At 43.5% G+C, this 21,059-nt stretch overlaps 1 protein-coding gene across 1 annotated transcript in view; it reads right to left on the bottom strand.

The window, feature by feature from the left end:
- Window positions 1-2,079: 2,079 nt before the first annotated feature.
- Rpn2 (ribophorin II) overlaps window positions 2,080-21,059 on the bottom strand; it is a 49,150-nt gene continuing 30,170 nt past the window's right edge. Inside the window, exons 10-17 of the mRNA XM_013010700.1 lie at window positions 14,032-14,123; window positions 12,819-12,933; window positions 9,281-9,475; window positions 8,122-8,208; window positions 6,803-6,898; window positions 4,939-5,014; window positions 2,554-2,683; window positions 2,080-2,161 (exon numbers count right to left, since the gene is read on the bottom strand). Coding sequence (XP_012866154.1) covers window positions 2,080-2,161; window positions 2,554-2,683; window positions 4,939-5,014; window positions 6,803-6,898; window positions 8,122-8,208; window positions 9,281-9,475; window positions 12,819-12,933; window positions 14,032-14,123 — 873 coding nt within the window. The remainder of the gene's footprint in view (window positions 2,162-2,553; window positions 2,684-4,938; window positions 5,015-6,802; window positions 6,899-8,121; window positions 8,209-9,280; window positions 9,476-12,818; window positions 12,934-14,031; window positions 14,124-21,059) is intronic.

Here is a 21,059-nt window from a genome sequence, read left to right as displayed (position 1 = left end):
TTGCCTTGCATGCCTGAGGCCCTGGGTTTGATTCCTCAGCACCACATAAGCAAAAAGAAAAAAGCCGGAAGTGGTGCTGTGGCTCAAGCGGTAGAGCGCTAGCCTTGAGGCTGAAGAGCTGAGGGACAGTGCCCAAGCCCAGAGTTCAGGCCCCACGACTGGACCCAAAAATAAATAAATAAATAAAAATAAAAAATAAAAAAATGTGTGCGCACGTGCACACATGCACGCACGCACACACAAATATATATTGGGGGACAGGGGGAAGTCTTTCTTTTTTGGTACTGGGGATTGAACCCAGGACGCTGCACTTGCTAGGCAAGCACTTTGCCACTGAGCTACATCCCAGTCCATAAAAGTTTTATTAGAGCGCAGCCATACTTACTTGTTTACATGGGTCTATGGCTGACTTTACATCTTGGAGCTAGAGTCCTGTCTGGCCCTCAGAACCTAAAATATCATCAGGCTCTTCCCAGAAACCTCTTGTTGACCCTAGCTTATAGCAGCAAATCATGAGGTAGCAGGTAAGCGGTGACTGGCCCATGAGGGGGAAGACATTATTGCACACAAGATAGTCTTGGGCCCTCCGGAGCTCTAGGAAGCCGGATTATGCTGCTAACTTTCAACTGTGGCTATCAGCCCTTCATATTTAACTCACATGGCTTAGCCTAAACACACTAATATATAGAAAGGCCTAGAAGCCATGACAAGGTGTGCCAGGATTTGCCATGGGATCACCATTTATCAAATGCAAGAAGTCCAAGGATGGACTCCCTGCTCTCCTACAAATAGAAAGGGGCTGTTATATAGAGACCACCCCCCTTGAGATATTAGTGAGGATAGTCTTAGACAGTCAAGGCCACGACAGAGTTGCCATATCGCAAAGGGCAGCTAGGCTGCTCAAGAAGCTTTGGCCTTGGTCCAGACACAGCTGCAATCCATCAGGTTGGAAAATGACACCACAATTAGGCTTTGGCATAGGGAGGGAGGAGGAATGAGTGGGCTGAAATTCCACTGACATGCATGAGGTGGGCAGGATGGGAAAGGGCGCCTGCTCCTGGGTGAGCCCGCCCTTCATCTTTACCGTAGTGTCCTATATTTTGCCAATCTACTGCTCTGCTCTGCAGCGATCCTGCCAAAGGAAAGAGTGTTTGAGAATCAAGAAAGGACAGCAAGAAGAGAAATAAAGCTGAGGAGAGAAATGGCAAAACCCAACCAGAGCTTCCATCAGAGCCACTGATTTTCCCCAGACAGAAATGGCTCCAGCACTTGAAAAGGTTTTATCTTTGGTAGGTGTAGAAGTGTGCAGAGAAAGGGATGGGAATAAAACCTCATTGATCCTTTTGGAATTCTGGGTCTCATTCCCTGGTATTCCAGATTTCAGGTGAGGAACTCCTGCTAAGCAGGATTCTAAAGAAAATTATTTCTACCCCTACCCCCTTGATTTTGTTCATCTTGTGGGCAACTTCCAGAAGAGACAGGCTGGCAGGAAACAGCCTCTGGCTCCCTGGGGCTGAGCCTGGAGGCTGCAAGGGAACAAGGTTCTGTTCTGGAAAAATAGCTGAGTCCCTGGCTCTTTCCAAACCCAACAGCCAAGTAAAGGTCATTCAAGGAGTACAAGGGTGAAGCAGAGATGCTGCTGCACCAACTGGAGCTCTGGTGGGACCCAGATTATTACAGGAGAAGTTTGTGCTGAACCCCTTGGTGAAGCACTCTGAAAGCTCACAATGGAGCTGGGTAAAAACGAGACCTTCGCTTCTCCCACAGGTTAATGGTCTTCCTGAGGTCTCCAGGATCTGACTGACCTAATTGGCAGCCATGTTGGGAGGCATGCTGTTGAGTCACAACCCTCCAAGAGAAGGCCTGGAGGGAGAAAGCAGGGCATGTCTAGAAATGATTTCTTCCAAAGGTGAAAGCAACTCTGACCTTTTCTTATGCATGGTAGAAAATCACCCAGGTTCTAATAAAGCCAAATCAATGAGTAACACCTATGTGACATTTAAATCTGCCTCCAAGTTTGTTCTGAAAGCCCAGCTGCTAGCTATCACATTAGGAGCTGACCATTTATTTGTGTGACTCTCAGGCTGTCTGCTTCCCAGGGCAGAGCTGGGGGCTCCCGGGCAGGTCTCTGCTGGGGGCCCCTGCAAAACTCTCACAGATTCTGCAGGGAGAACACAGACCTACACATGGGAAGAAAAACTCTGGATACTGTCAGGGGTCACAGGGGCATCATTCTAAGGGCCGGGAGGGGGGGGGGGAGGGTTGGATCCTCTGTGGCAGCAGAAAAGGGAATTTTTATACAGATAGCCTTCCAGCTTGTATCCTAACCCACTTTTACCTCTCATTCTAATGTGCAGGGACAATAATTAGTGTGCTTTTCACACATCTGCAGCTAACCATGGGGGCTCAGTCCTAGTTTAAAACATCTTATGTCTTCCATGTCGGGCTGGATTAAAGCATCAGCCTTGTTCTAAGGATATAGTCCTGCCATAAAACCTTGGTTTCCAAGCTGGGCTAACACACCCTGGAGCCCCCGCTCACCCTCAGCCTTACCTCTTGACTGCCTGCTGGGCCAGCATCCGATTGCCAGCCAGGAACGTCACACTGCCCAGGATGGCCAGGTACTTCAGGGTCTGGAACATGTTGAGCTGAGTCCAGTAGACATACATGAGCCCCAGCATAGCTACAAGAAAAGGTGTCATGACATCCAGGTAAGTAAAACAGCGACAATGCCTTGGGACAGGGGAGCTAGGAACAAGGCCTGCTGGGTCATGACAAGGTCTGTATGTATAGACCAGCTTGCTTTATCTCTTTTACCTGATGCCAGAAAATAGATGACTCAATGTATTTGTCTCTTAGCCTATCCAACTTGAAATCCAAGGATAAGAATCAGACTTCAGCTACTTTATCTTGATCCAGTGTTCTATTTACATTTATCTCTCTGCTTTTTATGTTACTTTTTTTAATTTGGCAGTTCTGAATTTTGAACTCAGGGCCTCATGCTTGCCTAGCCAGCACCTGGCCCTTATCTGCAGTCCTTATTTTTGAGACTGGTCTTACTTTCTGACGGGGCATGCGCCTGAACTGTGATCTGCCTATTTTAGTGTTCCTATCATAGCTGGGATGACAGGTGGTTGTGTGCCACCACACCCAAAATCTCATGAACTTTTCTGCCCATGATCCTCCCAATCTCACCTTCTCACATAGTTTAGGAGGACCGGCACTTGCCATTGTGTCCAACTATGGGTTTAGAAGGAATCTCACAAATTTTTGTGGTAAGGCTGGTCTTGAACCATGATCTATCTTTCTCAGCCTCACAAGTAGTGAGGATTATGAGAATGAGTAACTTGCATACAATTTATTTCTTTGTCTTTTTAATGTAGATGTGTTTTTGTTTTGTTTCATGTAAAACTTTATTGTATTTGAAATTATTTTTTTCTTTTGCCTCACATATACCAAGCAAAGGCTCTGCCACTGAGCTACATACTCAACCCCTTACGTTTCAAATTCCTAATGAAAAGCATTCAGGATATAAATAGATAAGCATCTTCTTTTTCATTACAAAGCTGGGTGCTGTTGGCTCACACCTATAATCCTAGCTACTCAGGAGGCTGAGATCTGAGGATAGATCATGGTTCAAAGCCAGTCCAGGAAGGAAATTGAGATTCTTCTCTCCAGTTAACCACCAGTAAACCAGAAGTGGTGCTTTGGCTCAAAGTGGTAGAGTGCTAGCCTTGAGCATTAAAGCTCAGAGACAGCACCCAGACTCTGAGTTCAAGTCCCATGACCACCACCACCAACAAAAAATGTTAACGATAATTTGCTACTATGAGTAGGAATGAAGCAAGAAGGACTGAGGAGAAAGGAGTAGCAAAAGTGTTTGGTGACAGCACTGACAGCCTAGTGGTTCTGGCCCAGGTTCTGCTATCACCAGCCATCTAATTTATGATTCCAAATTCTCTCACCTCCCAGGGGTAATTATGCCCTGTACACCCCCACTAGAGTTGCGAAGAGAACCAAGACACATGCACAATAAGCATACTGACAAGAAAAGTCAGGGCTACACTAATTTATATTCAGGTCTTGCACAGTTTAACCCATGAGAGCTATCACTCAAGTCCAATAACTTATTTGGAAAGAAAGGTCATACAGTCAGTTTTCGCCAGAAGGATGATAGATGAACTACAGAAGGATGATGGATGAACTACAGTAGGGCTGCTTAACCAGTTTTGAGGTCAAGGACACTGAAAATCTGATCAAAGCTATGGACTTTCTCTTTCCCCAGGGAAAAAAGGCACACATTTGCTTGGAGTAGAAGGACTTCACCTAAGGGTCCTTCCAAAAGGTACAGAGGTAATGACTCCTGAAATTACCAAGTACAGTGACATCTCAGTGAACTGCAAGGCAACACTGATCCAGTAGGGTCAAAGCCTCAGAAATGCTCGACTGGTTTACTATTGAGGCTGCTTTAGCCCAAAGTTCCCAGTTATCAATGCAGGATAGTGTATCTGTCTATGGAAGGGACTGTTTTCTATTACTGTCCAGATAGAGTCAGCAGCAAACGTGAAGATCAATACAGTGGAGAAAAGATAACCTTTGGAAAATGCACTAATACTCTTCATCAAGGAAGATGGCTCAGTGTAAAGATATGCTAAGTGAGTAATCTCTGGAAGCAAACGGGGCTATTAAGTGAGGGTAAATAGCCTGCCAACAGCCTCTAGTACAATGAGGCTCAATATAATGACAGCTGTTCTAAGCTGATGAGCCAAACAGGTTTATCATCATATTAACTGTCCTAAAAGGCCAGGAGGAAGAGGGAAATGTTATGCTATTAAGTCATTACAATTAATAGGTTATGGGCCTACTTAAAATGGCTTTTGTGCAGGCAGGCAAAATGTCAGAGGAGGTTAAATAGAATTAGCGGTCTGGGGCACTTACCAGCATGTCCCAGGTGAAAGATAATTGTGCTAGGAGCAAAAGTCAAGTTGGAGACATTGGCACCAATCCGGATCCACTGCATGATGGGAAGAAATAAATTAAGAAGACATTAGAACTTGAAAGAGAGACAATACACACCTGCCAAGGCTAAGCCAATGAACAGCGCCAGGCCTTTAATGTTCATGCATACTGGAAAGCCAGAATTTTTCCAAAGTGCAACCATCCTAATATAAGCCCTCAGGGAAAAGTGTTCCCTTTTTCTTTAGAAAGGCAGCTTGACACTACTCTCCAACAGGCATGGGTTCTGAACTTGAACACCATTTTTAATGATGGCAAACTCTTCTATTTTAAAACAGGTGCAGCCATGGAGCTGGAAGGTCAGAGACTGCTTTTATGAGGAAGGATCTGACACTTCAACTACATTTTCTCCTAACAGAGACACACAGGTAGCTGGCAGTTGCCTGCTCTCACTGCAGGTTCTTTGCTTCCTGAAATGCCAGTCACTTAAGTATGAGACAGATATGCTTTCTGAAAGTTTGTGCTATGCTTTCTAAAGCCCCACCAACACTTCTATTGTCAAAGTCAACCAATGAAGTAGGAACAAAGGCAACTTTCTGAAAATAAGAAAGACCTAGTGACTTTTTCTCAAAAATTCTCTGAACTTTGAGGATTTGTAATTAATGTTTATAATTTTAAAAGATATATATACATACATATATATATATACACACACATATATATGTGTGTGTATATATATATATGTATGTATATAGAAAGAGAGAGAGAAACACCAAATTACTTGGTTAAAAAATACACTCACAGGGCTGGGAAGGTGGCTCAGTGGTAGAGTGCTTGCCTTGCATGCATGAGGCCCTGGGTTTGATTCCTCAGCACCACATAAGCAGAAAAAAAGTGGCACTGTGGCTCAAGTGGTAGAGCGCTAGCCTTGAGCTGAAGAGTTGAGGGACAGCACCCAGGCCCAGAGTTCAGGCCCACGACTGGACCCCCCCCCAAAAAAAATACACTCACAGGGGCTGGGAAGGTGGCTCAGTGGTAGAGTGCTTGCCTTGCATGCATGAGGCCCTGGGTTCGATTCCTCAGCACACATAAGCAAAAAGAAAAAAGCCGGAAGTGGCGTTGTGGCTCAAGTGGTAGAGCGCTAACCTTGAGCTGAAGAGCTGAGGGACAGCGCCCAGGCCCAGAGTTCAGGCCCCATGACTGGACCCAAAAAAACAAAACAAAACAAAAATACACTCACAGCACAGTAGAACATAAAAGCTAAAAATTTCCATTCACTCTTTAAAATGTCTTATTGGAGATAACCAAAATGAATGTAATTATGAACAATTTCCACGAACATCACATTAAACACATGACCCTACTCCCTGCTTCCTTCCCTCCAAAGTAGGCCTTGGGGTATGGACTTTCCTGCCCTGCTGACGAGCCGCACACCATTCCATCATTGATAGACTCATTAACACTCACTGTTAGGAGGATTTCATGTGGAATTGTGCTATCAGAGCTGCTGTCGGTTGTCCCAGCCAGCAGCACTGGGCCTTGCTTTGTTCGTACTCCCTCCCATCTGAATGCTCCTGTAGAGCATCACAGACCACACACTTCTGTCACTTTTAGTGGCTACCAGGAACTTTCTCATGCCCCTTGTTAATGGACCAGTTTACTTGGCGCTCCCCCATCATGGGGAATTTCGGATACTCTACAATTTTTTGACCATCAGTTCAGGTCACAGCTGCTGAACCTCTCTGGAGCCAGGCTGAGGCCAGAGCACAAAGCCTCCTTTGAAAAGGCTACATCTGCTGGGTCTGGCGCCAGACACACACTGGCCATGCTAATTACAGTAACTCACCAGAGCAAAGAGCAGGAGCAAGGGCGAGAGGATCAGGGCTGTAAAGGTGTTGGACACCACCGTGGGGGGCCTCTTCTCAGGCTCTCGGAACAGGTGCTGCCGGGAGAAGACACATCAGGAAGACTTCAGGACCTGCCGCAGGGGCTGCCCTGTGTGCCAGGGAGGAGGAAATGCTCTCAGAGGCAGCACCACCTGACAACAAAAGGCTATTTGGCCTTATGCCGCTTGTCAATACCGGTTTCTGACCAAAGGTCTCCCTTCCCAAGGATACCTTGGTGGTCCTAGTTACTGCTTGGCCAACTTTTCTAGCTCAAACTCATTGTCATTCGGAGGCTGACACCCATTAAGTGGCAGGCATCTGAGTTGCAGCAAAGAGGGTGGCCAGGGCTAGAGATGGCTGGGGTAATCATCTGAGGCAGGACTCAACTTCAGAGAGCTTCTAGGTTCCTAGGTCAAATGTTGAAGCCTTACTTCCAATATAGATGGCATCAACCCCAAACTCCTCCTCCCCTCTAGCCACAACTCCAAGGATGCCCTAAACAAACTTTGCTCCTTACTCTTTCTGCCTAATTTCCAGAGTTAAAACCACAAGTCTGGGCAAGCATTTCTTAGCTATTGTTTTGCTGTTGTTTTGTTTTTCTCCCTGAGCAATTTGAGAAGTTCATATAGCCAGGGTAAAGGAGCAGAAGCAGTCAGTGATGGACTGGGTAGTCAGAGACTGTTTAGGCCCAGATGGATTGTATGGCTGTGAGATGAGGGCAAAGCACTTTACGTTTACCACTCCTTGTCTCAGCTTCTAGCTTAGAGCTGGAGGTGGGAAGGCATGGCCTTCCTGTGAGGACTACATGAAGTAGCGCTCTTTGACTCTGCTTTATGAGCTGCAACACACTGTTCACACTGAACCAACCTCCCTCCCCCCTCCCTGCCTTGTTCTAGTATTGGGACCTGAACTCAGGGTCTCATACTCCTTGCTTAGCTTTTTCTACTCAAGGCTGGTGCTCTACCAATGGAGCCACAACTCTATTTCTGGCTTTTTGCTGGTTAGAGATACAAGTCTTAGGGATTTTTTTCTATTTGTTTGTTTTTAAGATTTGTCCTGCAGGAAGTAGAGCTGTGGTTTGATTAACAGAGTGCTAGCCTTGAGCACAAAGTGGCTCTGGGATAGCATCCAGGCCCTGAGTTCAAGCCCCACACCAACAAAAAAAATAAAATAAAAAATTAATTTAAAAAAAAATTGTCCTGTAGGCTAAAGGTTTGCTTCCCTCCCCCACAGCCCCCACTTCTCCTCTGGGTTAGTAGATTAGGCCTTTGGGATATACCTGGATCTCCTCTTTGGGGGTAAAAAGGTTCTGGGACAGAACAGTGGAGGGAGCTTCTTCTTCAGGGAACTTGATGACCACATCAGCCTGAAAAGCAAGAACAGTCTTTAGAGGCCCAAGGCAGAGAAGGGAGTAAAAAGCCTCGTTAGGATGATAGTCCCTGACTTTCATCTAGGGCCATAACTGAAAAAGCTCCAAGGAGTCCAATCACTTTGGATCCATTAGGTGACAAATTGAGGCAGTAAAATTTTCAAGAACAAAATAAGTACTTGTTGAAAGTGCTTTTTAGAGCACAGGTTCCAATTTTCTACCACTATGGAAGAAAAAGGCCCATATAACTACTTAATACAAAAATCCTCGCTGGTACACTGGCGGTTACAGCTGTAATCAGAAAGTGCTTGGTGTCCCTGGGAAGTGCAATTTAGTCACATTAAAAAAAGAAAGAAAGGAAAATTCACTCTTGCTCAAAAGTAGCCTGAAGAGAAGAAAAGAAGGCTTGAACACAACAGGAACAGAAGCAGCTGCCCTCTGTCCTGCAGGAGGACCAGCCCCAACCTGAGGCCTCAACCTGGCTTCTCCCACCTCTCCACTCTATTACCTACTTCTCTCTATCCAGCTCATGGCTTCAACAGCCCTGACAGCCCATAGCCCCCACATACCATTCTGAGAAGTCCTGGCCCTTGCTTAACCCCTTGCTCACAGGCCTGAGCTACAGCTTTTGGCATCACATCCATCAAAAATGAGGCATGCAGAGAAAGAGCAGTATGTAAGGTGTAACCCCTTACAAAATGATAATTTTTGGCTTATTAGCATTTTGTACATTCTACAGTTCACTGTCCTACACCACCACCCTCAGCAATTACCAGAACTCCGTATCCCTAACAGAACAGCCTTATCTCTCCTATGAAGCTACACCAGCTCTTAAAGGCCAGGCTCTCATCCACAGTGCACCAAGTCTCCTTCAGTATAACAGTGACAGGAATTCACAGTACTAAACTCATGAGATTAAGTTTACATTTCATTCATTAATCAATATTTATTGGGGCCTCTACCATGTGCCAAGCCAGGTATGATTTAGAGATAGGATCCATTGCCTTGCCTCAGGGGAAGAGCCCTATGTCCCTGAAAGGAGCCTTTTGTGTCTGACCACAGCACATACCACATTCCAGAGAATTGGGTTCTTCAAAGTAGCATCACCGATGATTAAGTAGAGAGTGTAGATGCCCGAGGCAGAGTCAAACTCGATTTTTCTTTCAGAGGTGTCCAGTTCAAATTTATACACATTCTTGTTGTCTGGCTCAGCAACAAATACTACTTCCTGACCAGTCTTCTGGTTATGGAGTCGGACGAATGTCTAGATGTAACAATAATACAATCTGATCATTTCTAAACTTTCTGTGGGCCCAACACGGAAGCAACCAGACAGATTGTGAGCTCTTTCGCTACTGTGAGCACTAGGATCTGCCAGATTTTCCCTGAGAGTGGAAGGAGTGGCTACTCCACCCTAGTTCCGGCTCAAAGTCAACTTCTTGGTGGTATCAGGAAAGAAATGTGAACTAGGGGTCCTGCCAACTCTCTACAATTTAGAAGCATTCATGAATGCCCAGTTTGTGGATGATTTAAGCTCTTTGCTATTGCTGAAGTTTCTTCTTTCTGCCAGTCTTTTGGCCACTTCACTGCCCAATTAACTTCTTCACCAGAGGGTGAAAAGAAGGGAAATGAGGTGGAACTGGAAGAGGCCCATGTTCAATTTCCCAGTGGCCCTTAGCTAAAGATTTAGTAGAAGAGGCTTAGGTGTCAAAAGCCAGGCAGAGTTCTAATGGAGCAGAGCAACCCAGTGTCATGGAGCAGGGCCAGCTGTAAGACAGCAGTCTGGCTACCATACTTATTTATTACTGAGCAGGTTACTTAACCTCCTTAAGCCATGATTTCTTCACCTTTAAGGGTGAAGATTAACTTTTACATATGGTAGAACTGCTCTGCAATAATGTAAGCAGCCCAGCGCCAGTGGCTCATACCTGTAAATCGTAGCAACTCAGGAGGCTGAGATCTGAGGATCACGGTTCAAAGCCAGCCTGGGAGAGTCTGTGAGACTCTTATCTCCAATTAACCACCAGAAAACGGGAAGTGGTGCTGTGGCTTGAGCTGAAGAGCTAAGGGACAGGCCCAGGCCCAGAGTTCAAGCCCCACAACCATAACCACCACCACCAACAAAAAATAATAATGTATGCAAAGCTATATAGAGCCTGGTTATATGCTAGCTAGTTAACAAATAGTAGCTAATAATATTCTGTAATAATGAAACTCTCTAATGGCACAAGAAACTAAAGTTTCTGTATATCAGGACTACAGCCAAACTTAGTATCCATTCAGAGCTTTTCTTTGATTCAAGAGAGGTAGGTTGGTTCCAATTTATCAATCATAAGGCACAAGCCATGGTCACACTGCTAATGTTAGATGTACAGGAAAAGTGCAACTACATATACTTGGGCAACAAAAAAAGATCAAAGTATTTAGGGACAGTAGCCCGGAGATGTGGAAATCCCCAAAACAGTCCTGGCTGGAAATGGGACTGAGAAGCCCCGGTGCCTGGTTTTCTCCTCTATCAGTTAAGTGGTTGCTGAGCTCATCTGCAAAGTACCTTCAAGAGGGCTCTGAGCCATGGTTTCAAAAACAAATTAAGTTCAAGTTAAATTAAAAGCAAAGTCATATTTCATCACAAATTTTCTCTGCCCTGACCCAAATCCCCTTGGGTTTTTGTTTTTTGTTTTTTTCAGTCTGAAATCTGGGTCTGGGCGCTGTCTCTCAGCTCTTCAGCTCAAGGCTAGTGCTCTACCACTTGAGCCACAACACCACCTCCGGCTTTTTCTGCTTATGTGGTGCTGAGGAATTGAATCCAGGGCTTCATGTGTGCAAGGCAAGCACTCTACCACTGAGCCACCTTCCCAGCCCTAGTCTTGTTTTTTTTTAAAAAAAAATATGGAGCACTTCACAAATTTGCATGTCATCCTTGCACAGGGGCCATGCTAATCTTCTCTGTATCATTCCAATTTTAGTGTATGTGCTGCCGAAGCGAGCACTAGTCTTGGGTTTTGATATGTACTTCAGACTGGACCTGAACTCCCAAGTGCTGGAATTACAAGCATAGAACAACACACTGAATTTTTTTTTCTTTGTATTTTTTTTTCCTGGTGTTATTTGGTTGGCAAAGTCTTTCTGGGAGAGAAGAAAAATGCTAAGAGGTTCTGAAGTGCTTAAAGGTCAGTTAGCCAAGGCTAAGTGTCCTGACTGAATATGAGAGGAAGAGGGAGAGGACCAGAGAACTCCTGGAAATGTAGTGCTAAGAGTTAGTAAGTGTTTGAAAACCCGGGATAGCAGTGCTAGACACAAGAAACAGAACTTAGGGCTGGGAATGTGGCTTAGTAGTGGAGTGCTTGCCTAGCATGCATGAAGCCCTGGGTTCAATTCCTCAGTGCCACATAAATAGAAAAATCCAGAAGTGGCACTGTGGCTCAAGTGATAGAGTGCTAGCCTTGAGCAAAAGAAGTTCAGGGACTGTGCCGAGGCCCTGAGTTCAAGCCCCAGGACTAGCAAAAAAATAAACAAAAAACAAAAGAAACAGAACGATGAAAGTCTGTGGGTAAACCCACTAATGCTGTGGTCTTGCTCTGAAGCTAGCTGCTTCTTAGCACAAAGGCCTGTTGGCTCTTGCTAAAGATCAGTGTGGGGTACCTAAACCAAGCTGGCTAGCTTGCACATTCTTAGTTTTTCAGCCTTCAAAGTATTTATCTGAACCTTCCTTTCTACAGTACTTGACCTTTGTGTAGAGTGAAACAAGAGCAGCTTTTCTCAATCAAGTGGAATGATGGGTGAGAGGCAGGGGAACGTGTCTGAGTGCAAGGGGCCATGTTAGGATCCTGGGAAAACAGGCAAAAATCTTTTAAACAATTCTGTTTTCATGGTAGAGTGCATGTGTACTGGGCTCAATCTCTAGTACAAAAAAAAATTCTTTTTTCATTCTATGCATTAAAGAATCAAAGCCTACTGCTTGTATAATTCCGTATATAACGTATACATTTAAAGGGCTGCTTTTCAGAGCCCCAGAATAGAACGTCTACTTTGGCTAGAACAACAGCAACAAAAAATGGTTTGGGTCTCCTGCCTACTTTTCCTTTTACCAAAGTTATTCCAATACACTCCTTTAGTTTTCTTTAAAAAAAAAAAAAAAAGGTTCAACTAAGTGTTAATCTACCTAAATACCTCTTTATTTTCTAGTGCTGGTACTGGGCTTGGACTCAGGGCCTGGGTGCTATCCCTTAGTTATTTTTGCCTTTTTTTTTTTTTAATGGTTAATTGGAGATAGTCTCACAGACTCTCCTGCCTGAACTGGCTTTGAACTGCAATCCTCAGATCTCATCTCCTGAGTATTTAGGATTAGAAGTATGAGCCACAGGCACCTGGCTAAATACATCTTCTAAGTACTAGCTAATCTTTCATAAAGTGGTACATATTCCAAGTAAAGAGTCACAGCAATAAGAGAGGTGTGGAGCATGCAGGGAGAGTGAGAAGGGAGCAGGGTCAGGATGATGATGAGGGAGCATTTTTTCCCACTCCTGTTTACAGCACACTGATGCTCTGAAGTAGCCACAGACTTCAGGCCAGGAGAACTGAGGTGGGGAGGGAGGCTTTTTCCAGACCTGGTGAGGGGTGAGCTCAGCACCGGTGTTCACATCCACCAGCTGGAAGAATAGGGCAAAGTTCTGGTGACTGTCTGCAATAAACGTGCCCTTTGCTTTGGCTGGATAGGTCACTCTGAAAAAAGACATCACATAATCACAAGTCACATCACATTCAGACAGTATCAATTATCTTTGAGAAAAGGCAAAGCATGTATCTTTCTCTCCTCCTGCACCACCCATGTGGTAGATAGACTGTTGTAGACCTCCATCTCAACCACTAAAAGCTGGTCATGGTGCCTTAAGTGGGAGTGGCTAAATAGGATTGTAGTCCAGCCTGGCCCACGCATAAATATGAGACTCCCTCCCCATTCCCCAATGTCAAAAGTAACCAAGACAAAAAGGGCTCGGACACGGCTCAAATGGTAGAGCACCTGCCTAGCAAGCATGAGGCCCTGAGTTCAAAACCCCACTATGACACAAAAAATAAGCAATTCTGAAGACTCATTTGAGTTCAGCAGGACAGTGCTGTGACTCATCAGTAATGTTGTTCATGGAAAGCAGTGGGAAGAGAATGGTAGCCTCAGGCAAAATATCTGGCATCTCAGTTCTAAGAACCTAGGAAGTTTCCAACTAATTTCAGACCCACCATGAGCCAAAAAGTGATGCCATGAGGCTATTAACAGCAAATTCAGGAAATGTGATGACAAGACTGAAGCAGAATTAATATATTGCTTCTTCACTGAGAAAGAAACAAACTTGTGGACTAAACACACTTAGCCCCCTCTCCCTCCTTGGTTCTGCCACTCTGCATAGCTACCCAGCAGAATACCTGGAGACTGAGAACTTCTTAAATTTGGGGGTACTGGATGGATTGCTGCTGACCCAGAAATGCCAACTGGGCCAACCACTGCTGGCTCATGCCTATAATACTAGCTACTCAAGAGGCTGAAATCTGAGGATCATAGTTTGAAGCCAGACCAGATAAGTTATTTCCAATAACCCACCAGAAAACTGGAAATGGAGCTGTGGCTCAGAATGGTGGAACACTAGTCTTGAGTAAAAAAGCTCAGGGACAGTGCCCAGGCCATGAATTCAAACCTCATGACTGACAAAAAAAAAAGAAAAAGAAAAAGAAAAAAAATAAATGTCAACTGAAGGGTATGATGATTGGATATGTTCTTATCAGATTTGGAGCCTAGATCCCCTAGTGACCATGTAACATCTCATTTACCGGGTGGTCTTGGGTGCAATGCTCTGATCCTTGTCCACAGTGGAAAGATCAACATTTGTGATGCCAACTTCAGTGGAGATCTTGACTCTGAGCTAGAGCAAGGACCAGGAAACAAATCACTAAGTCAACTGGAATGTATACAGATAATGAACTACACACAGCCAAAATGTTCTATTTGGGGGGAGAGGAGGACAGAACTGGAGATCAATCCCAGAGCCTTGCACACAATAGAAAAGTAGTCTATCACTGAGCTACATTTCCAAAGTTTTTTATTCCTAAAGGTAAGCAAAGGCATGAGAAAGAAAAAAAATCCTAGGACAGGAGTCTTTTGAGGATCACAGGTCCTTTATGTAAAACTGACTCAGCCAGGTAGTATTTCCCACCTCCTCCATCCTGAGGCCTGAGACTCAGTCTTTGATTCTTATCTCTTCATTCCCTTCACTGCCATTTGTTAGATGGTATACAATAAAAAAGGAAAACTTTTTAAAATGTGGACTTTTGTGTGTCCTTTAAAACAGAGAAAATCCTTAAGCAGAAATGTTTAAATAATTCAGTTACCAAGTACTGATTCTAATAACAGCAAATAGAGTATTTGCAATGTGAAAGGCTCTGGCTTTCTAAGGATCATCTCATTTAATCTTTACAAGTTTGTAACAGAGTGCTATTTCAGATGAAGAAATTAGAGAATAGTTATTAAGCTGCTTGCTCTTAGCTAGTAAACAATGGGTGCCAGGATTCAAACTCACACAGTCAAAATCCACCATGTGCTTAGTTAGATCACATTAATTACTTCAGGCTGGCCTCAAATTCTCATTCCTCCTGCCTTAGCTTCCCAAGTGCTGGGATCATAGGCATGCAACAACACACATGACTATGGTCTTCCCATTCTCCTTCTGCCTATGTGATAGCATTCGGCTCCCTTAGCCACATGGAGTCAGGTGTGGCCACATGACTTTCTCTGGCTGAGGAAGTACAGTCATTTCTGGGTGAAAGCTTTAATAGTGTGCACGACTCCATTCTCCTCTGACATGAACACAGTGTTCAGAAAGGGACAAGCCTTCAGCCCAGCTCGTAAGGTAAGATGGCATGAAGCAAAGCCTCTGGCTGACCCCCTAAAGACACTTAGCACAGGCAACAGGAAAGCTCAGTTGTTTGATGTTGGTGAAATTTGGAGTTATATTAGAACAATACAGTCCATCTTGACTCTTTCATTATAACTATTTCCACAAGGAGGAAGATAGCTAAAGCCAGTAAATAAAAAACTTAAAAGCCAGATTGCAATATAAATATACAAAAGAGAAAGTATATAAGTCTATTACTGGAAATTTCTGAGTTAAAAATCTAAGTTTGAGGGGCTGGGAGGTTGGCTCAGTGGTAGATTGTTTGCCTTGCATGCATGAGGCCCTGGGTTCGATTCCTCAGCACCACATAAATAAAAAGCCAGAAGTGGCGCTGTGACTCAAGTGGTAGAGCACTAGCCTTGAGCTGAAGAGCTGAGGGACAGTGCCCAGGCCCAGAGTTCAGGCCCCACAACTGACCCAAAAAAAAAAAAAATCTAAGTTTGAATGCACAAATTATGCAGAGCCAAGGTGCCTTTATGTGCAAACATTGTGAGCTCACAAATATTTGACAGGCTTGAATGCAGTACTCAAGGGAATCCTCGCCAGATCTACCCGTATATAGCTTAAGTCAAGACAAAGGAACAGAGAGGGAGGGCAGGGCAAACAGATGGAGAGCTTAAGCATTTTTCTAAAATGCTGTGTGAAGGTGTGACAGCCTCAAATCACTGCAAAAATATTAAAAAGGGGTAAAGAATACCTCTTTTGACAGCCTTCTTTTCTGCTGCCATGTCTTTATTTTGTGAAAACAGCCTCAATTACCAGCTTGAACAAGGTGTCTGTTTTGCTTAAAACTTTTTGACTGCCAAGATTTATGATCAGAAGCTATAAGGACACTACCATATACTTTAGGATATGTGGCCACCTATTGGCAGAATGATATTCAGCATCATTACCTGTCAATGAGTCTTGGCAACTGGATGGCTTATGACAATGGAGGAAGTAGAAGACAGACACTGGGCAGAACAGGAATCCTCGCCCCAACAAGAGCTAGAAGCTTCTACTTTGTCTCTCTGGGCTCTCCAAACAGCCTCACAACTCACAGGACTTAAAAGTAAGTTTAGTTGTATGAAGTTCAGCCCAGAAAGGTGCTGAAGGCATTTCCCTTTGAAGACAAGCCAGCAGAGAGCTAAAGCAAAGCAACAGCCTAAGAGCTCTGACTGGGCTAAGCTGCAAACCTACCTCTCCTATGGCTTATAGACTGGTACAGGGAACATACAGGGATAGTGAGGTGCTCCTTCTGTCCCACAGGTAAGCCACAGTTACAATGAGATGCAAAGTGCTATGAAGGTGGAAACGCAAGGGAAGATACTATGACCAAAGCCACTGGAGGTGGCCTCTGACTAGGGAGGGAGTGGAAAACCCCACAGCCAGAAGAGGTTTGGAGGGCTCAGCACCCTCCCATTCGGGAAGAAGTAGAAAATCAACAATGCTCTATGCTATGAAAACAATCTGACTTCATCTGAATGACTTTGTAATCTTTACCAACTTTAACTAGATTATTATGTCCTCTTCATTCTTTCTCTTAAGGACTCATTCATTGATTTGTAAATTTGATCTTAAATTCACTATCCCACCTAAATGTCCATACACAGAAAACATAGTAAGTAATGGTATATGAAACATTATGAACAATTAAGAAAAACAAGATAGTGAGCACTAGTGGCTTTTGCTTGTAACCCTAATCAGAAGGCTGAGATCTGAAGATCTCACTTTGAAGCCAGCCCAGGTAGAAAAATTTATGAGATTCTTAGTTCCAATTAACCAGCAAAAAGCCAGAAGTAGAGCTGTGACTCAAATGGTATAGTGCCATCCTTGAATGAAAAGCTAAGGGCCTCAATGCCAGCACACATAGTGGAGGGGAAAAAAAAAAAGATATATAAGGGAGAGAGGAAAGGAGGGAGGTAGGGAGGAAGGAAAGGAGGGAAGCTGGGAGGAAGGGAAGGAGAGAGGAAGAGAGGGAGAGAGAGGGGGAGAGAGGGAAGGAAGGAAGAAGGAAGGAAACTAATGAACAAGGCAGATGTGTGTGGAAAGACAAAGAGCTATCAGCTTTGACTTTTGATTACACAGCCCATCTAGGTAGCATCACTTTTTGTCAGTGAATCTGGGACAGGAATGTTGGAAGATGAGGGATGGTACAGCCTTCAAGTTAAAAGACTCTCTCTCAAGAGTAAAGCTGGGGTCCTCTATGTGACTCAAAGCAAGAAATATAACTCTTTATCAAATGGTCCCTCTGTCTACATAAGAAAGGATAGGTGTGTCTTCACACACTAGCTTTGCCCCCGCCCCCCTTCTTTATTTTTCAGTGCAGGGGACTGAAGCCAGGGCCTTGCACAAGCTAGGTAAATGTTATACCATTTGGGCTATGTTCCTGGTCCCCTATTCCATTTTTGTTTTTTAAAGCAAATGCAGGAAAAAACTATTAATGATGGATTCCTCTAAGGAGGGAGACTGGACTAAGGAAGTGGCATGAGGCTCTTCTTTCATTATATATCTTTCTATGCTTTGGAAAAAATTAAGCATAAATGTATTTTACTCCTTCTAAAATGTAAGAACTGCGGCTGGGAAGGTGGCTCAGTGGTAGAGCGCTTGTCTTGCATGCATGAGGCCCTGGGTTTGATTCCTCAGCACCACATAAGCAGAAAAATAAAATGTAGGAATTATTTCAGCAATGAGATTGTGGGTCACATATAGTCTTCATCATACACTTTTCTGTGTTAAGTATCACCCAATAATATGATGCCAAAAAAAAAAATCGCTCTTCAAGAAATGGAGACACAAATAGATGTGTAAAGGGTGGCGCAGGGCTCCTGAGTGCATCCTAATCATAGTGACAAGGACATTTTCAACTTTGAGGCTTTCCCACAGACTCCTGACCATCACCCTTCAGTAGGAACATCCACTGAGGCCAGCTAATGCAGATCCCACTGCAGTTTGTTCTGAAGACCCTGAGCCTTTCCACATTGCACAGACACATGGAATGAGCCCAGGGCAAGCTGCAGTGAACTGTAGTAATTTTTGGTTTGTTCTCACTCCTATTGAAAAGGCCCCATAAGTAACAGCCTTCTTTGCTGCACTGGAACACTGTAGCGCTATTCATGAACACAGAACACTTGAAAACAAATGCTTTTGCTCCTAAACTCTCACTACTAATAGACCTCTGCAAACACTCAACAGAAAAGTGTTTTTATGTCACTCTTTTAAAGCACACTAAGTGGTAAAAACCATCATAACTTTTTCAAAGCCTCATTTTAAAACAATTCAGTGTAGAATCCCTGTTGGTTATCTGCTTCTTCCTTGAAGCCAACACTTTGGAATTAATGTTCATAATAGGAAAGAGACTTGTTTCTCTAATTTCAATGCTGCTAAGCCTGCTTTATACAAGATCCTGCCAATCCTTTCTTTGCCTACACTCTGTGCCACACATATCTTAAAAAATGTTTTAATGCCAGAAAATGGCAGTTTTTCTGTTGGGAGAAATAACCTCCCTGTTTAGCTACTACTGTCAAAAATGATGGTGCATTAGGGGCAATTAATGCGAATGAAAGCTTCTAAAACCCATGCTTCCCCTGATAGGCAGTCCAATGTCAATGGGTACTATTATAGGTTTCCACATGAAGCCACCATTAATGCACTCTGACCAATGTCAGGTCTCTCTGGGGAAAGCAAACTGGACTTGCTGACCAGCTTTTAGGCTCTAAGTATGGCCATTACTAAACTTACAAAGTAAAGCTTGCATATATGGCAGCAGTCAGACACAGACACCTACACAGAGAGGAGATTTTGTAAGTGTTTTTTCCATCATCAGGAAGGAAAAAGACAGCAAATGGCCTTAATAGAAGCTTATTATCATTGCATGAACAACAGCTATTAGCCGCTTTTGCTATTTCCTACTTAGATAATTTCTCCAACAGCCAAAGAAACACTTGGACAAATACCAGATTTGGTGTTACAAAAATCGAAGCTGTTATAGTAATCAAAGCAGTACGTATTGGCATAAGAACAAAAATATGGATTAATTGAACAGAATTTCAACTTTAAAATTTATTAATATGTATAGGTGTATATATGTATACACACACATATGCAGCTGAGTTTTGTTTTTGTCTTTGTTTTTTTTGTTATTGGTCATAGGGCTTGAACTCTGGGCCTGGGCCTGAGTGCTGTCCCTCAGCTCTTCAGCTCAAGGATAGCACTCTACCTTTGAGCCCTAGCGCCACTTCTAGTTTTCTGAATGGCTTATTGGAGATAAGAGTCTTACAGCCTTTCCTGCCCAGGCTGACTTTGAACCATGATCCTCAGATCTCAGCCTCCTCAATAGCCAGGATTACAGGCGTGAGTGCCCAGCTTGCAGTTGAGTTTTAAGAAGAATGCCAGGGGGCTGGGATGTAGCTCAGTGGCAAAGCGCTTGCCTAGCAAGCGCAACGTCCTGGGTTCGATCCCCAGTACCAAAAAAGAAAAGACAAAAAAAATACAGTTAAAAAAAAAAAAAACCCAAACAAAAGAAGAATGCCAGGAACATTCAAGGGGCAAAGAACAGACTTCAACAAATGATGACAGGACAACTGAATATACATATACATAAGAATGAGGCTGGATCCCCCCAGAGACAAAATTATAAAATGTTTATAGTAGTAAATCTTTATGACCATGGGTTAGGCAATGGTTTCTGAAATATATCATTTAAAGTACAAGCAACAAAAGAAAAACAATTTCCTTCATCAAAATTAAAATCTTTTAGCTGAATGTGGTGGCACAGGTCCATAATATTAGCTACTTGGGGCAGAGAAGGAAGAACTGTGAGGTTCAAGACCAGCCTAGGTAGTTAGTGAGATACTATCTCAAAAACAAAATATAAACAAAGGGCTAAGGCAGTGGTAGCTCAAGAGACAAAGTGCTTGACTAGCAAGTGCAGGCTATAGGTTCAAACCTCAGAACTGAGAAATAGATTAAAATCTTTCCTGTTTCCAAAGGTAACACAGAAAATAAAAAAGACAATCTGCAGACTGAGAAAATAATTTGCCCTATGAGGGACATGTGGCCCAAGCCAAAACATATTAAAAAACTTACAAGTTAATGATCTGAAAAAAAAAAAGTAAGAATATAGAATGAAAGCTGGAGGTATGGCTCAAGTGAGAGGGGTCTGCCTAAGCAAGCATGGAGTATAGAGTTCAAACTCTTATTAATGGCAGGGAGAGACAGACAGACGGATTATAGACTACAAGAAATTAAAAGACCAAAAGTTGTAGATGTTATAATGTAACCCAAGCAAACTAAAACTTCCTAAGTAGCATAGGCTTACTTCAAACTTGTGATCCCTCTATCTTTACTTTCTGAGTGCTGGAATGAGCCACACACCAACTTAAAAAAGTATTTTTATGAAGGGCAAAGCATCTAAACAGATATTTCTCCAAAGCAGATATAAAATGAACAAGCACACGAAATATCATTAGCCACTAGGGAAATGAAAATCAAAACCATAATACCTTCATACATACTAGGATGGCTATAATCAAAAGACAAACAATAACCCTTTACAAAAGCACAAAACATAAAATATGTAGCTGCTTTGAAAAAGTTTATTCACTTCTCAAAATGTTAAAGAGTTATCATCTCATCCAGATATTCTTTTTGCCTATGGGGCTGGAAATATGACTTGGTAGAGTGCTTGCCTAGCAAGCATGAAGCCCTGGCTTGTATTCCTCAGTACCACATAAACAGGAAAAGCCAGAAGTGGTGCTGTAGCTCAAGTGGTAGAATGCTAGCCTTGAGCAAAAAAAGTCAAAGACAGTGCTCAGGCCCCGAGTTCAAGCCCCACAACTGACAAAAAGAGAAAGGGGGAGAGAAAGTGGGGATAGTGAAAGAGGGAGGAAAGGAGGAAGGGTGGGAGGGAGGGAGGGAGGGAGGGAG

The sequence above is a fragment of the Dipodomys ordii genome, unplaced genomic scaffold (assembly GCF_000151885.1).
Source record: "Dipodomys ordii isolate 6190 unplaced genomic scaffold, Dord_2.0 Scaffold13, whole genome shotgun sequence".
In the NCBI taxonomy this organism is placed as follows: domain Eukaryota; kingdom Metazoa; phylum Chordata; class Mammalia; order Rodentia; family Heteromyidae; genus Dipodomys; species Dipodomys ordii.
Note: the sequence above shows the minus strand (reverse complement) of the source record. Positions and strands in the feature narration are given on the sequence as shown.